This window comes from Hordeum vulgare, chromosome 4H (assembly GCF_904849725.1).
Source record: "Hordeum vulgare subsp. vulgare chromosome 4H, MorexV3_pseudomolecules_assembly, whole genome shotgun sequence".
Classification (NCBI taxonomy): domain Eukaryota; kingdom Viridiplantae; phylum Streptophyta; class Magnoliopsida; order Poales; family Poaceae; genus Hordeum; species Hordeum vulgare.
The window spans coordinates 157,646,454-157,664,781 of record NC_058521.1 but is presented as its reverse complement, the minus strand read 5'-3'; the positions used below and the strand labels follow the sequence as shown (position 1 = coordinate 157,664,781).

The window sequence follows — 18,328 nt, the reverse complement described above, 5'->3', positions numbered from 1 at the left end:
CTAAACTACCAAATATATGTAATGTATCTCTAACTTCTTTCTCTGCGTTCTCATCTTACAAATCTGTTTACCTACTTGCAGGTGTCAATTGTGGAGCAGGAGAAACACAACTCAACATGGTTACAGGTCACATGCATCTAGGTACCTACCTATACTCCATGCGAATATAATCAAATTTCAAGATAAAACCGAGTAAAAATCATTTCACGATTTCACCTACTAATGCTACTACATGTTGAACTCACAACAGCCTGAGATTTTAAAACATAAATTGATGTGTACAAGAAAGTTGACTGCTTCTGGTCAGACAAGGACAGAATGCTGGCTGCGACAACAAGATGGATATAATCTTTCTCAAAAGGCTCTCTTTGTCCATGTGTGCAGGCGCAAGTCGGCCCGTGGATGGTTAAACTAACCTTGTGAAATGTGAAGCTACCGATGGTTACAATAGACAGCAACCTACTGTACGATGTACTACTTGTTAGCTTCACATGGAATGGATGGATGACAGTGACATACCCACTCCAAATCCAATATATTTTCACTGCACCATCAGAAATCAGCGTGCACTCCACTATGTCTGCCACACCGGAGGAGTTGTTGGGCATCGCCGAACCAGCACCACTGTCCCCCTCCGCCTTCCTCGACCTTCCTCCGACTCCGACGACCCATGTTGACTCACAGCAGTCGCACAACAACCTGACCCTGGAATACATTTCGCGCATGCTCACGGAGGAGGGCATCGTCGACAAGTTCTTCTACCAGTACCCTGACCACCCCAAGCTCCTGCAGGCTCAGCAGCCCTTCGCCGAGATCCTTGCCGACACCTCATCCGATGCCCACGAGTCCTTTGCCTCGTCCACCTCCATTTTGATGCCCAGCCAAGGCAACAGCACGGACATCATGGTTTCCGGGTCCCAGGTACAATATCCAGCCTTCTTCTTGAACGGCACCGGCGCATGCACGGTGGTGCCCAGTAGTATGGTGTTTCCCATTCCCGGAGAGAGCAGCACCAGGACGGACATGCTGTCGAACATGGCTTTCTTCAAAGGCATGGAGGAAGCTAACAGGTTCTTGCCCGCAGACAATGCGATGGTGGATGGCAGGGGGCGCAAGAAGAGGTCTGGCTTTGGCATGGATGGTGAGACGGAGGCGGGCTTATGGAGGAGCAGCAAGCAGATAACGGCGCTGCCGCATAGTGTCTCGGATTCGGAGGAAGAGGACGAAGCCACTGCGCTGGAGATGCTGGACCGGCTCGTCCTCAACGGCTACGACACGTACCCGGGCGAGATCCAGGAGGCGGTACGGGTACGCGTCACCTCGGAGGAGGAGAAGGAGAACAAGGCAACACTCGGTAGGCGTGGGACTGGGAGGCGCCGGGCGAGGCACACGGTGGTGACTGACCTAGAGACTCTGCTGATCCGCTGCGCTGAAGCAGTGTCCAGCAACGACGTGCGTGGCGCGAGCAAGTTGCTGGAACGGATCAAGTGGCACTCCTCGCCGACGGGAGACGCTAGGCAGCGGCTGTCACACTACTTCGCACAGGGGCTGGAGGCAAGGCTGGCTGGCACGGGGAGCCGGCTGTACCGAGCGCTCATGGGGAAGCGCACCTCAACCGTGGAGCTCATCAAGGCCTTCCATCTGCACATGGCCGTGTGCTGCTCGATAAAGGTGGGTTTGCTCTTTGCCATCAACACCATCTACAAGGCCGTCGCAGGGAGGAGGACACTGCACATTGTGCACTACGGCATCACCACCGGATTCCAGTGGCCGGATTTGCTCCGGTTGCTGGCCAACAGGGAGGGCGGGCCACCCGAAGTGAGGATCACCGGCATTAACACCCCTCGGCCTGGGCTCCGGCCGGCTCAACTAATGGACGAGGCGGGGTACCGGCTCAGCAACTATGCTAGGCAGTTCGGCGTGCCATTCAAGTTCCGCGCCATCGCATCCAAGCTGGAGGATGTCCGGGTTGAGGACCTGCACATCGACCCAGACGAGGTGCTGGTGGTGAACAGCCTGTTCGAGTTCAGGACCTTGATGGACGAGAGCCTAACCTTTGACATGGTGAGCCCGAGGGACATGGTGCTCAACAATATCAGCAAGATGAAGCCGACTGTGTTCGTCCAGTCCCTCGTCAATGGACCATACAGTGCGGCCTTCTTCATGACGCGGTTCCGCCATGCCTTGTACTACTTCACGGCCTTGTTCGATGTGATGGAGACCACCGTTCCATGGGACAATGACAAGAGACTCCTGGTGGAGCGGGACATACTTGCACGCTCCGCCATTAACATGATCGCCTGTGAAGGTGCGGACCGGGTGGAGCGCCCTCAGAACTACAAGGAGTGGCAGGCGCGGAACCAGCGAGCGGGGCTAAGGCAGCTGCCATTGGACCCTGATGTTGTTGTGATGCTAAAGGACGAAGTGAAGAGTCGGTACCACAAGCATTTCATGATCAGCGAGGACCACCGCTGGCTTCTGCAAGGGTGGAAAGGCCGGGTGCTCTATGCTCACTCCACATGGGCAGCTCATAATGCTACTGCTTCTCAAGTGATAGACTGAAGTACCAGAGTACATGCAACTTTCATCAGTGTTTGATGGTCTGTTGGCCAGTACCAGATGCGTGTTTGCTCCTCTTTTGTATCTGTAACTTACTAGTAACAGAAACGATCTTCCGGTTGTCGAGTGGCACATGTTTGTTCAAAGCTGATGTGGGGTAATTTTTATGTTTTGACCTTAATGACAAACAAAATACAGATTTGACCTTCTTTTGAAAAAAAAATCAAATCTAATATCTTTACGCGAATCTACGGATTTTGGTGGAGGAGGGAGTAGATGAGGGGGTGGGTGTGAGGGGGAAGAGGGGGGCGAGAGAGACGTGTTTCTCTCTTAGGAGGTGGGGTGTGAGGAAGAAGATGTGTGGGTGCTGGTACGGACCCGCTCGATACACACCGTTGTTGACCAACTGACATGGCAAAGGGGTCACACGTCAGGGACCCCGGCGCCTAGTCGCCAGACCCCAAACGCCACACACATTGGCGTGTGGCTCGGGTGACTTAACTGGCTCGGGCCCGACCCACCCACACATCTTCTTCCTCACACCCCACCTCCTAAGAGAGAAACACGTCTCTCTCGCCCCCCTCTTCCCCCTCACACCCACCCCCTCATCTACTCCCTCCTCCACCAAAATCCGTAGATTCGATCCCTCCAGGCTTCCTTGAGGTAATCTCCCCCAATCCCTTTAATTTTTTTGATTCAACATCTTATTTTGAGAGTATATTTGAATATTAGGTTATGTTAGATTAGGTGATTTTGTGTTAGTATTAGGGATTATTTTGTAGTTGTTAGATGATATAGTTGTATAGTTCCTACATGTTTTTTCGTGTGTTGTCGAATCTGTTAGATGATATATATATGTAGGTGCTAGATGATAATTTTTTTGTGTACTTCAATATGTTAGATGATATATATGTGTAGGTGTTAGATGATAATTTTTTTTGTGTAGTTCAATATGTTAGGCAGATTTTTTTTGCGTTTGGGTCATTTTATTTTTAGTTTAGTTCAATATGTTAGATGATATAGTTGTATGTATTGCTGGCATTATTTTGCGTAGTTGAATATGTTAGATGATATAGTTCAATATGGAGCATTTTTTTTAATATGTTGGATGATGATATATGTATTGTTGGCGTTTTTTTAATATGCGGGTTGATGGTATAGATGGACATATTGTTGGCATTTTATTTTTTTGCAAAAGAGATGATGCAATTCCATGTATGTTATTTTTTCGTAGGATGGTGGATGATAATGGCCCTTGGTATGATGGGTTAATCGAAGAGTTCGACAGAGAACACCGTGCTCGTGCCATTGAGAATCGTAAGGTAAGAAGACTTAATCGAAGACTTGTCAATTATTTGTGTTTTTCATGTGTGTTTGTCGTACTGATATGAAGCTCACATTCTTTGCAGCATGTAGTAGCTATGCACATGAGGGGTCATGGTGCAAATGACATTCCGTATGATGTGCGATACGAGCCGTACATTGCAAGATTGGGTCTGCTGCCCTTTGTGTTTCAATTCAAGCGAAACCCATTACCGGTGAACAATGCAGCACTCACCGCACTTACGGATCGTTGGACGCCGGAGACACACTCTTTCCACCTTGCCTGTGGGGAGATAACGGTGATCCTAGAGGACATGGCCATGATAAGCGGCCTTCCTCTTAATGGCGATGTTGTTACGGGTCATGTCAGTGCCGCTAACCAGCGAGAGCAGGTTGACATTTTAATTGGTGTTGAACCCCCTCCCCCTCTGTCAGGCAAGGCTGATGGCTCAAAAGTGAAGCGGACCTTGTTAAAACAAGTCAGAGGAGCACCGTGCCCTGCGGATGCCGAAGAGATTGTTGTGCAGCAGTATGCTCGGGCCTATCTTTGGTATGTACTAACCAAAGTAGTCTTCACAGAGGCAACCGGGAACTCGGCCCTCTAGATGTATTTGGAGCGCCTCAGGAACTGGGATACTCAGTATAACTAGGGTTCAACATCACTAGCATACTTGTATTGTTAGGTAAGAGCTATCTACAGGCATTTATTTTTAATTTGTCATGTGTCACACATTGCTAAGATTTATGTTAAATTGCATTTGGATGTGACATCTAACATACCGGTCGTAGGTCATATGCGTTAGTTCGCCGTGCACAATCATGTGCATAGTTGGGACACACAAAAAATATTTTGCCTTCTGTCCGTTCCTTTTTACGGTCAGTGGCCACCACCTTGCAAACATCACCACATCCACATTGTGGTGTTGGCACATCCTTCTCCTTGAACTTGTCCAATTCGGCCTCTTTCCACGTCTTTGGCATGTCCTCTTAGTCGGCGCACGACGGCCTCGTCATGGAACCAGCTGAAGCCATGCCTACAAAATGAATAATTGTTAGCAAAATACAACAAAAATATAACAAGAAATTAGATGACTTGTATGAACAAAAATATTACAAGAAATCACATAATATACCATCTTCTATCAACCATCTGGATTAAGCAAATAACCGAATGCTGATCCATTATCAACATATATTCTACGACGAACACCACCTCTAGAACTTGTGCTTCCTCTTCGTCCACCACCATCAGATCCTCGTCCACGACTTGTCCTATCTCTACTGGTACTGTTAGGAATGCCCCCATTCAACATTTTCCTTTTCTTGCATGCCCGCATGTTGTGATGCCCTTCATCGCACCCCCCACAGTTGTTAGTATCAGGAGCCTCCATGAAATGACCGCTACCAAATTGATTCATGCCAGTGTATCCAGCAAGGTCATCCATATCACCCCTGAACCTCTTAGTTCTCCTTCTACTCTTGGTCTCCACCATCAAAAGAGGGTCTGGCTTAATATGGGTGCATGATACTCAGGCCATTGTGATTGGTCTAAGAAAGGGTGAAACCGAGGAGCCCATGTCAAACTGCTATGTGTGCCGCCTTCGCCACTGTTATCGAATGTGATCATGGCCAATGATACTTACTAGTCCTCTCGCACTGGCACCACCGTATCTTGAGATGCATCTCAAATGCGGCACCACCATATGAATGGCTGTCTCGTGTTGTGCCACCTGGCTCGTCGACTTGATATTTCATTTCATTTCTGTGGAATGTGATAATGTGTTGCTGCAAAGACTTAATTGCTTGTAAGGGAAGCTATTCATCAAGCTTCGCCGGATAATCCATTTTCTCACCTATCCACTTGGTAGTCTCTTCTGAATGACTCTGAAAGTATTCATTAAGCTTGAAGAATGTATACTCCACTATTGCTGTCACAGGTAAGGAACGTGCACCCTTGAGCACGTTGTTGAAACATTCAACCAAGTTGCTCGTCATGTCGCCATACCGCCTTCTTCCATGATCATGAGCCCGTGCGCACTTGTGCTTCATGCTGAAATTCCTGGTTAAGAATTATTTTCCCCCGTCGTTCAGCGCTGCAAATAGTTTGTTGTACCGAGCATCGAAAGCTTGAGTGGTGAAGGTCACGCATACATAGGTAAGGTCTTTACTTAAATGCTTGCCCTTACATGCCCGGTAAAAGTTGGCCACGAAATGCCTCATGCACCATTTGTGGTGAAGGTTTGGACAGCCTGGAATAACAATGTCCACTGCCTTGAGTATGCCATGGTGCCGGTCCGATATGATGCATACTTCCCTATCAACAATCACCTTGTGCCTCACATGATGCATGAACCACTCCTAGTTGTCTTGGTGCTCGAAAGGCACCAAAGCAAATGCAACTGGCAACACATTGTCGTTCCACGAGTGGGCCATCGCTACCATTAGTGTGCCCTTGTTTCTGCCGGTCAAGAAGGTGCCATCTACAGACAAGACCGAACGAAAATGCTTAAATGCTTCCACACATTGTCCATAACTCCAGAAAGCACGGTGGAACACTCCGTGGTGATCATCTACGACATGATACATGCCGGGGTTCCTATGTGCAATTGCTCCCAACAATCTGGAGAGCTGGTTGTATGCTTCTTCGTAACCATCATACAACATCCTAATAGCATTTTTCATGGCCCTCCATGCTTTCCCATACTTGAGTTCATAACCATATAGTTTTTTCGCCATCCTCATGAGAAACCTCACTTTGAAAGTGGGATCAATAGGTATGTCTTTCATAAATTTGTATCCGAGGTACTCGGACGTGAGCTGACGATGTATCGTACGTCCTCGTTTCTTTGGTGGTTTGAAAAAATGAGTGGGAACACAACTTCTTAACACCCGTTCTCCGGTTTTTCTAACTTTCTTGCACGAACCATCCATGGGCATCCTTCATCTCCTTTCTCACACTTCATGGTGTCACACAAATTTATGTCAGAGTGCTCAACATAAAATGGCCCGTGGTTCCGAATGGCATAGTCAGACAACCAAACCTTCATGTCATCCAAAGTTAGAAACTTCACTCCTTTCTTCAAATAAGCATTCTCGTCCTCATCCACATCCCTTGGTTCGCCTGGATCAGGGAAAGGTCTTGGCTCAATCGTCGTGTTTCTCATGCCACCATCAACTACGGCTTTATGAGCGAGGATGAGATCTCGAACCAAGCATGTTCTTTTTTCGAAGCCGGTCAACTCAAAGTGAATTTGGTTTTCCTCCTTCGTGAATCCATCCTCGTCCAATTCTTCCTGAGGACCTTCGTCATCTGAGTCATACCCATATAGACGCCTAAAAGGCAACTCATGATCCATATGTGTCGGTGCACTAAAGACTGGGGTCTCCAATACCACGGACTAGTGCGCGGACACTGACAACCCCCTCCACAGCGGCAAGGCGCATCGCTGGAGCGTAGAGCAGAAGCAAGACTCAGAAGCCCACGAAGTGTAGACTACAAGCCCCCGGCAAGCACCCGCTTGCTAGGATTGAAGAAGAGGCCCCGGCAAAGACCTCCTAGTTGGGAAGGAAGACACTGCCAAGGCGAGACCATCCCGCCAAGGAACAAGGACTGAGCCCTGAGAAGCCATGCTTGCCGGGAAGATTGGCAAGGCCTCGGCAGGCCATCATTTCCCTGCCGAGAGGTATAAGAAGAGCTCCCGGCAAGGAAACCCTGCCGGGGAGGAAAAGAATACCCGAGGAAAGGCGTGGGCCTAGGGCGCCTTCGCGTCCTGTATACGCCGCCACCGACGAGCATGCCATTGCCGATGCATGGACCACGCGTCCGCCCACATGCCAGCGCAACACCCCAATGTTGCCACGTGTGGGTACATGTCCAACTCCCACTGACAAGGACAGGTAGCCTATCAAAGCATTTAATGCACCACAGTAACACTGTGACAGGCGGTCGCCACTATTCCACTCGTGAACCCACCGTTCACCCTCTGAGCCACAGTGATGACGTGATAACCCACAAGTATAGGGGATCGCAATAGTTTTTGAGGGTAGAGTATTCAACCCAAATTTGTTGATTCGACACAAGGGGAAGCTAAAGAATAATCTGGAGTATTAGAAGTTGAGTTGTCAATTCAACCACACCTAAAATATTTAGTATCTGCAGCAAAGTTTCAGTAGCAAAGTAGCGTGATAGTGACGGTAGCAGCGGTAACAATAGGAGCAATGACGATAGTAGCGGTAACAGTAGCAGCAGTGACAGCAGTAGCGGTACATTAACTTAGCAAGGACCAGTAGGAAAAGACTCGTAGGCATTAGATCGGTGATGGATAATTATGTCGGGTGACATTCATCATGTAACAGTTATAAGATGGGGTGATTTGTAACTAGCTCCAGTTCGTCAATGTAATGTAGGCATGTATTCCGTATTTAGTCATACGTGCTTATGGAAAAGAACTTCCATGACATCTATTGTCCATCCCTCCCGTGGCAGCGGGGTCCTAATGGAAACTAAGGGATATTAAGGTCTCCTTTTAATACAGAATCGGAACAAAGCATTAGCACATAGTGAATACGTTAACTCCTCATACTATGGTCATCTCCGGGAGTGGTTCCGGCTATTGTCACTCCGGGGTTGCCGGGTCATAACACATAGTAGGTGACTACAACTTGCAAGATAGGATCAGATCTGAAATCATGGCACTCGGGCCCTAGTGACATGCATTAAGCATAGCAAAGTAGTAGCAACACCAATCTTAGAACATAGTGGATACTAGGGATCAAACCCCATCAAAACTTACTCGATTACATGATAGATATCATCCAACCCATCACCGTCCAGCAAGCCTATGATGAGAGTACTCATGAACGGTGAAGAGCATCATGGAATTGGTGATGAAGGATGGTTGGTGATGATGACGGCGATGATTTCCCCTCTCCGGAGCCCAGAACGGACTCCAGATCTGCCCTCCAAAGGAAGAACAGGTGGTGGCGGCGGCCCCATATCGTAAAACGCGATGATCTCTTCTCTCCTAAGTTTTTCTGGGCGAGAGAGAATATATAGAGCTGGAGTTGGAGGCTGCGGAGCCACGAGGGCTCACAAGCCTGCCAGGCGCGGCCAGGGGGGCCCGCGCCTCCTGGGCTTGTGGGCTCCTGGCTCCGCGTCTCTAGGTAAAATTTGCGCCAGTATTTTTTATATATCCACAAAAAATCCTTGTAAATATCCAGGTCATTCCGAGAACTTTTATTTCTGCGCAAAAACAACACCATGGCAATTCTGCTGAAAACAGCGTCGGTCCGGGTTAGTTCCAATCAAATCATGCAAATTAGAGTCCAAAACAAGGGCAAAAGAGTTTGGAAAAGTAGATACGATGGAGACATATCATGACCCCTTCGCCTATAAAAGGAGGCCCGACGCTCAGTAGAAAGGACTTTTTTTGTCTTTTTGACCAATCGAAAGGCGATAAGAAGGACGGATCTACAGTAAACTAAAACAAACAACTAAACACATCCAGGAGTAGGGTTTTACACACAATGCGGCCCGAACCTGGGTAAAAACGATCTTGCCGGGCCTTGACCGTTGGTTCTTCTCTCGCCGCGACCCCTCTCCCCGCCAAACAAGCAAAAAGGGACCATTGATGCCCCCATAGGTGTCGATCCTTTCATCGACATCTTTGGCGCGCAGGTAGGGGGTTCGCCGGAAGCAGGCCGGCGTCAACATTGTCCCGATCTGACGAACCGTTCGACGGCTCCACGGATCTCAGTTTGCCGCAGCATCCTCCCGGAGCGGGAGGAGGCAGTGGCTGCTCTACTCGCGTGCGAAAGCACATAGCACCTCGATGGGTGCTATGCGAGCGCGGGTGGAAGGAGCAGAAGCCCCGAGCTCTGCATCACCTGGCTGACACACCTCCTTGGAAAGCCCACGCTGCTGTCGAGGGCGTGACAGGGGGCTTCTGCCAGGCCTCCGGCGCTTACTCCGACCATCGCACATCTCCGGAGTGCTGCATGGCCGTCGAGGACGCGTCCCAGGCCCGAACCACCCCTTTACGCGCCCTCCGGCTCGCATTTCTCCTTGGAGTGCTGTGACGGAGGAAAGATGCGCTTGGGGGCTCCGCCAGCAAACCTCTTGCAAAAGAGATGAGAAAGTGTTGCGCCCCGGCGCGCCTCTTTCCTCCAGTGTGGCCAAAAGCCACCGGCGAAAAGCTTCGTCGGAAAGGAGGCCGCTGGGGGCAACGTCAGCTTGCCGGAGGTGCAAGATAATCCTCCCCGGCAGCACCTTCACGCACTGCGGCTAAGAATGCCGCGACGCGCAAGATAAGTACACAGGCAAAATTCTTGCCAGACTCTGGGTAGACTAGTTGTATCCTTTTGAAGTTTCGACTTTTGTATGAAAATCTCACATGCAGATGGAACTTGCTAAGATCAGTGTACTTCGACTTTGTTTCGAGCTTGTCAACGACTTGAGCAGCCACAGAGCTTCCTCATATTGTTTAGAACTCGTTCAACGTTTCGGAATGCTACGTAGGACCGTACTTCGCCTCGAGCCGGGCTCGATGATTTACATGGTTGCACTGAGTGTGGCAAGGAGTCTTACCGGTGATGACCTCCTTTGTTGAGTTTTCTGAGGATCCGCTCCTCTAAGTACTCAAGGCAGGATAAGTCGAGCCGGCAAACATCCAAAAAGTACAAGAGAACAATCATACAAAATAAAAGTCGAATAAAGGATGCATCTATTCATTGATTCATCTCGATACATTTGATTCCACTTACAATGCGTCGTTGTCCTAACCTAAAGATTTTGTCTTTTAAAACGAGGATCAACCCACGCGGAGGAATTGGAGATCATGAAGACAAGGTGCGGCAAGGCCCGCGGTCCATCCATGCTGGCTCCTCCAGGACCAGCGATGTACCGACGGAAGCGGGTTCAACCTCATCAAGCCGCGGGAAGGGACGATGGATCCAGTTTAGATACCCCCGTCGAGGGAGGGGGAGGGGCGTGTCTGGGCCGCGCCAGTGCAGGAAGCACTCAGCCCTAGGCAGGGGGAATAATCCTCCTGTTCGATTCCCCCAGGCTTGAGACTAAGCCCAACACCATCCCCGTTGTTGTCACTCGAAGCGGAGCATTCGATGCCACTCGAGCCTTCTTCGCAGCAGCCGCGACGCACACCGGAGTGCCCGTTGAACTTGATGATGAGCATACGGGCCTCCGTCAGCTTAAAACGGAGGACGTAGCTGTCCTCGAGTCCATGAGAGCGGGCGAAGGCCTTCCAAGCAGCATGGAATGGGGCTTTGGATACTCTGCGTGCACCTGCATGGCACCATGGGAGCATACGTCCTCTTGCAGCCAGAAGACTGGTGGTCGTTCGACCTCCATCACTATGGCGAGGCCACGAGGGAGATGCAAGTGACCCCGAGGGGGGCCACGAAGCGCCACGATGAACTCGAATGGCGTCGCCTCCGAATAGCCACCCAAAGAAGTGGGCACAAGGAGGAAGAACGAGGCAGCACTCCGCCTCCCTCGACCACATCCTCTGCGTCCTCGGCCCCTTGAGCCTCTCCCACCACGGTCGATGGGGCTCCCGCTGGCTGCGGCCCCAAAAGCTATGGCATGATTCGAGCGGGATCCCCTTGCCGCCCTAGAGGCCAACGGAGCCGGCCCCGTCCCCTAACCATGGTTAGGGACGGGTGCCACCAGCAAAGATGAAAAGAAGTAAGAGAGACAAGGCGACAGGCGCTGAAGGCTTTGAGAATGAGATGGATGGGAAAACCCTCGCGCAAACACCCTAATTTATAGGGCAAAGCTTGGAGGCCACCCTCCTCGCTCCAAGAGCCGCCGCCCCTCTCGCCCAATCGCCCCGAAGTCACGAGCGGAACATGGAACCGACTTGATGCGCCATTGCATGCAGGGGCGGGCCCATCCACGTCCACGACTTTTGGATCCACGGTCGCCACTTGCCCGACCGTCGCTGTGCACGCCCTACGCGTGGTAGAAGCGTTTTCAAGGAATAAAGGGGCCATCACGCGCACGCCGCGCACCCTCCCACTTCGCGCGTTCAATGCACGACGTGGGGAAAGAAAGTGTGCAACGGCTCGATTCCGATAAGCCCGGCGCCTGCGAGTCCGCGCACCGCATTGGACCTGGCCCAACAATGCCTTGCATGCGTATGTGGCCCAGGCCTGGGGGCTCCTGTCGGTGCACTAAAGACTGGGGTCTCCAGTACCCCGGACCAGTGCACGTACACCGGCAACCCCCTCCACAGCGGCAAGGCGCATCGCTGGAGCATAGAGCGGAAGCAAGGCTCGGAAGCCTAGCAAGTGCAGACTACAAGCCCCCGGCAAGCGCCCGCTTGCTAGAATTGAAGAAAAGGCCCCGGCAGAGAGCTCCCCGCCGGAACGGAAGACACTACCAAGGCAAGAGCCTCCCGCCAAGGAAGAAGGACTAAGCCCCAGCAAGCCATGCTTGCCAGGAAGATTGGCAAGGCCTCGGTAGGCCATCATTTCCTTGCCGAGAGGTACAAGAAGAGCCCCCGACAAGGTAACCCTGCTAGGGAGGAAACGAAGGCTCGAGGAGACGCGCGGGCCCAGGGCGCCCTCGCATCCTGTAGACGCCTCCACCGATGAACACACCACCGCCGATGCATGGACCATACGTCCGCCCACATGCTAGCGCAACACCCCAATGTTGCCACGTGTGGTTACGTGTCCAACTCCCCCTGACAAGGACAGGCAGTGTGTCAAAGCATTTAATGCACCACAGTAACACTTTGGGAGGCGGTCACCCCTGTTCCACTCGTGAACCCAGCGTTCACCCTCTGAGCCTCTATGGTGACCCCTTCGCCTATAAAAGGACGCCCGAGGCTCAGTAGAAAGGACTTTTTTTGGCTTTTTGACCAATCGAAAGGCCATAAGAAGGATGGTTCTAGAGTAAACTAAAACAAACAACTAAACACATGCAAGAGTAGGATTTTATGCACAACGCGACCGAAACCTGGGTAAAAACTATCTTGCCGGGACCTGACTGTTGGTTCTGCTCTCGCCGCGACCGCTCTCACTGCCAAACCAGCAAAAGGGGACTATTGAGGCGCCCATAGGTGTCGATCCTTTCACCGACAATATCCTTTTGCGCTATGTACGCATCCAAGTTACCAACATGAATACCATGAAACCCTTCATCTACTTCATCCAAATCAACATCAGCATCACCATCACCATCCTCTTGAATTATTTTCTCAGTAGCAATCACATCAACTTCATTTGCTTGGCTAGTTGGTGGTTGGCTACAAGCATTAGAGCCATACAAATCAACCCCATTTTCTTGGCTAGTTGGTGGTTGGCTATAAGCATTGGACGCATCAATCACAATCCTATCCTGAACAAAAGGAACACTTCTCCTCTCGGTCATTGGAGAAGAGACACGCCGGTTCAAGTCAATTGCAAACTGAGGAGCTTCAACCTTGGCAGCAAACAGTTCAAGTGACTTGTCATCTCTTTGGGAAACTTTTTCCTTGTACACATCCCAATGCAAGCTAGAGGTGATAGGAATACTTTTCAAGCCAGATTTGGCTCCAACTCCAACATCATACCTTCCTATTAACTTAACACCATCATTGGGGTCCATCCACTCTAAGACATGTCTCACTTTTGCAACAAGCTCATCATAGCTAGGACTTGTATAAAAAACAATTGCTTCCTCATCCGTGTCGGCATTGTTAGTCAAGAATGCCTCCTTGTCCATATAATGAACATTAACAAGTATCCCTATCTAAAGACACCATGAATGAATTAAACACATCAATGACAATTGAGTGTTGTGTAAATTATTTAACATACACTAATGACAATAGTTAAGATACACTAATGACATTACCCTAAACACCAATTAACCCTAAACTAAAAACTTTCTACTCACGAAGCTAATACTTATAGCTACAACAAGCTCATCCATATTACCAAATATAAAACAAACTAACCCTAAAAGACACCCAAATTAGGGGAAGAGACATGAACTAGGGTTTCTCCAAGATTTAAAAAATCTGTGCAAATAACAAGATTAAAGAAAAAATAAAAATTGGATGAATCAAAGGAGATTACCACAAGCAACAAGGTGATGGAAAGATCCACCGAAGGAAACCACCTTTTGGAGAGGATTTGAGGGGGGTGAGGTTTGGAGAGAGGGGAAATGAGAGTAGGAGGAGAAAGCTCGGGCTGGATTGGGGAGAGTGAGTGGGGTGGGTCCCACCCACTCTCCCGTGGGTTGTGTACATCACCAGAGCCAGACGCCAGGGTGTGTGGCATTTGGCGTATGGCGACCAGGCGCCAGGGTCCCTCACGTTTGCCCCCTTTCCCACGTCAGCTGGTCAACGACGGTGTGTATCGAGAGGGCCCGTACCAGACGCCATGGTCCCTGGCGTCTCCCGTGCAATCCAGACACAAGGGACGTTGGCGTCACGAAAGAGGTTAGATTTGATTTTTTTTATTCAAACAGTGGTCAAATCTGAATTTTGTTTGTCATTAAGGTCAAAACACAAAAATTACTAGCTGATGTGAGCACACATATATATGTTTAAACATGAAACATGTAAAATTGCTACTACATTATCGACGGCGAGATTATGTGAAATCCCTTTATGACAATATATACCAATTCCATATTTACTTGTTTCTCATTATGTTCCTACTCGCAATGATATTTTGTCAAGATCTTCCATTCGCAAAGTCTCTTTTACCGGAGCCCGTATGTGCCGGTGCAATATCCACGGTTGGTTTGCTTTTAGATTTGAGCACCGGTCCCATCATCCCATTAGTATATGCATGTATTCTGCTCCACACATTTTTGTATCTTTTTTTCTATCACATTTTTTCTTCCACATGGGTACTATTGACAGTTTTTGTCATACAAAGGTATGTGAGGGTCATAAAAACATGCACGTGCATGCACAGGAAAAACTCGATCTTTCTCCTCTCTATCTCATCATACAAAGTGAAATAATTTTTTCAAACTTAGTGAATCCAATTTTATGAATTGAGTGAAATCATTGTTTGAATGAGTGAAATGTTTTTGAAATAAGTGGAATGAGTTTTTGAAATATTTTTTGAAACAAGCTAAATCTATGAGCGAATTTGTTTTGTGAATTGATAATTTTTCAAATTGAGTGAAATCCGTGTTTTGATATACTTGGAATGAGTGAAATCAAACGAGTGAAATTAGCTTTTGAAAATTAAGGAAACATGTTTTTGGACAGTAATTAAACATGTTTTTCTTTAAATAGAAATGATTGAAATTCGTTGTATTAAATGAGTGAAATCAGTTTTTTCAAGAACTAAGTGAAATCAGTTTTCCTAAATGTGTGAAATAAATTTTTTCCCTTGAGTGAAATCAATTTCTAAATGAGTGAAATCAATTTTTCGTAGTGATGGAAATCAATTTCGAACTTAAATATGAAATTGAGTGAAATTAGTTTTCTCTACTTAGTGAAATTCTTTTCCTGAAATGAGTGAAACTAGTATTTAAAAAAACTAGTTTTATGAAATCTCCAAAACAAGATGAATGGAGTGAAATTGTTATTTTGAAATCTGCAAAATAGGAGGTAACATTTTTATGAAATAGCTAACAGTCTTATATTTTATGGATGTATTTCCAAAGAAAATTGAAATATATAAAATAAAAGTAGTTCCAATATATCAAAAATTGATATTGTTCTGAAGGCCTTCACACCCTAAATTTAAATATATAAAAAGTTTCAACAACGAGCTTTTGGTTCAAAATATATGAATCGTTAAAAATCTGAGTATGAAAATAAAATGATGTTAAGAATTCGTCCGATTAACGAGTTAACTTGTCAGTTAATCGCAACTCTTAGGATGACCGAATCAAATAACACCTATTCATCGTGTTAACTTGCCATGCCGATTAATTGGCCAATTAGACCAATTAATGACCTGTCATACCGATTAATTATTTGTCAGACTGATTAATCACTACTGGCCTATTAACTGGTGGGCAAACGAATCCCACAATTTTGGCACATAATGCCTCCCACCCCCTCTTTCTACTAAATAACTAGGGTTTGGCCCTCCTCAGGGTTCCTCATGCTCCTTCATCCCCTCCTAACCTGGCTGGTGGCTAGTCGTGTTCTCACCAATGCGAGTCTCCACACTACACCTGCAAGATCTAGTTGCTCCACCATTTTGGTCGCTTGCCTCGACTCCACCACCTTGGACACTCCCCATCCTCTCCCATGGGATGCTCCCCAATCTCTTCCTCAATGGCGTCACCAGCAGGCAAGGTAATACCATCTCCCCCATACCTTAGTGGAGAATCCAACATTCATATGTTAGTAGATTATGAATTGCAATTTTGCAGATGGATGGATGGAACTGTTGGTTTTGGCTGTTATGTGTAGTATATTATGTGATGTATGTTAACAAGTATATGGATAAGTTTAAATGTTTAATTGCTCATTTTGAATTTTGAGATTTTATATATTTGGATGTATAATGATATTAATTTTACCGCTTATCTAATTTTTTATATGCCTACAACAGAATATTTTGGTATATTACATAGCTAGGTGCATGGAATTATGGTATGATACATAAAAAATTTAGATATAAGTTGGCATGTTTCTGTTTAATCTTCGGATTAATGGTCGACCGATTAATCCAGTTAATAAACTGATTCACCGATTAATCGCTACTCCCAAGCCGACCGAGGTGCTACAAGTTATCGATTTCTTGAACAATGAGTGTATGTGGTGAGAGAATGCATGCATGCACACTTCACTCCACCTGTCTTCTGTGTAAAGCTTTCAGTGTGTGACGCAAGCATATGTATAACTCTATTTAATCTGTTGTATTTGTATATGAAAAAAGGTATAAAACCTGCCCCCCTCTGCCAATGACATGTGGGCAACATCCCCCCGGGCCACTAAACTGTGGGCTCAGGCTTAAATTAACTTATATAAAACCGTCAATTAACTAAACTAATTAATGTGACTAAGTTGGCCACTAACATGTGGGCCCAACACCTCAATTAGTTACTTAGGTTAAAGAAAATCGTGTGTCTATTAGAGAGGGGGCGCACTCATCAGATTTGACCAGTCAACATAGACTGTTGACCGCTGATGTCATGCTGACATCATGCTGAAGCAATAAAGCATTTTCCTAATTAAAATAATTTTTTAATTTGATAAAATGATTCAAACTTTGAAAAAATATATAAAATAATCTATAAGTGAGATGAAAATAATTTATATATGAGAGTTGATCAGAAAAATCCCATGAATCCAAATACGGTGTGTGTTCATGTGTCACATGCTCCTACCATGATGAAGATGGATCTGTCCTCCGTGATTCATCTGTCCGGTAGTAGCTACAGACCTCGAAAATATCGTTAGGTATTTTCCTGTTCCATCCATGACGTGTAGTACTACATTAGCTCATGCCTAGCACTGCATGTTGCCATGTCATGCATCGTGATGCACCTGCTTGCTTTTCTTTATGGTTTCTCCCCCCTGTTTTCTCTGGTAGATGTCGAATCTCACGCTGCTGCCGGGTACAACTCCCCCTTGATGATCAGCCTTTTATAGCAGAGCAACAAGGCAAGCAACCCCCCTTGATCGTCCCTATATCGCCCATTCTTTCTCCCTCATGCTTGCATTAGATTTTGCTACTGTTGTAGATAACTCCTATTATGATGCATAGCCTATTTTAGATAAACTGTTATTATACCCTACTACACATTAAATGCTTAGTATAGGTGGGTCAGTTATCCCCATTGACCCCTTAGTCCCAGTTGGCCCTTTTTTATCATTGAAGAATCGATCAACTGATCGACGAGCCATGACCAATCACATCACTTCACCCCCCTTAGTTGTACGACCCGACAAGGCTAGTATCGGGTACCGAGGGTGGCACCTCGATATGTACTCCTGATGTTAGCTCTATAGTAGAATTAACCAAAGTTGGTTTACAGAGGGTGATTCCTCTTTCAGCACTTTCGATAACGACTATGTCGTGCATCCCCTCAAACATGAGCATCGAGCATGATTCCTCCCTAGTCACCTTGATAGTTACATCGGTTGGAATGCTTTGAGGGTTATACCTCACATTCACAGATGTTACAGACACACGGTTACTTGAGTTTACTATTGGAACATGATGAGATGTGTGGAGCGGGTGGATAGTAGCATGATTGTGATGAGGTGTCACTCGGCATTCTTGACGCTTGCCACACATCCTGGAGACGGGGTGACGGGACCACATATCGTGGATTGCTAATCGTCACTGCACTTAACACAACATTAATGGGATTTGGTTATTTGATTGAGTTGGTCGTTTGACCTTTTTAGCACTAACCTTCATGCGGGGATAGTTTTGGGCACTTACCGGTGTTGTATCAGCTGAAGCTCTTCGGACGTCAGCATTGGAGCGAAGGGCGCGTGAGTGGTCCGCA

The 18,328-nt window shown here is 47.4% G+C and overlaps 1 protein-coding gene across 2 annotated transcripts; it reads left to right on the top strand.

Moving 5' to 3' along the window:
* Positions 1 to 258: 258 nt before the first annotated feature.
* LOC123446273 (scarecrow-like protein 14) lies at positions 259 to 2,710 on the top strand. 2 transcript variants are annotated; one of them, XM_045122949.1, is made up of 2 exons: positions 839 to 921; positions 1,085 to 2,710. In XM_045122949.1, exon 2 carries the CDS (start codon positions 1,093 to 1,095, stop codon positions 2,560 to 2,562), a length of 1,470 nt encoding a protein of 489 aa, XP_044978884.1. In that variant the 5' UTR covers positions 839 to 921; positions 1,085 to 1,092; the 3' UTR covers positions 2,563 to 2,710. The 2 variants fall into 2 exon arrangements, with proteins under 2 accessions (XP_044978883.1, XP_044978884.1); XM_045122948.1 differs by having other exon boundaries at positions 259 to 2,710.
* Positions 2,711 to 18,328: the final 15,618 nt, after the last annotated feature.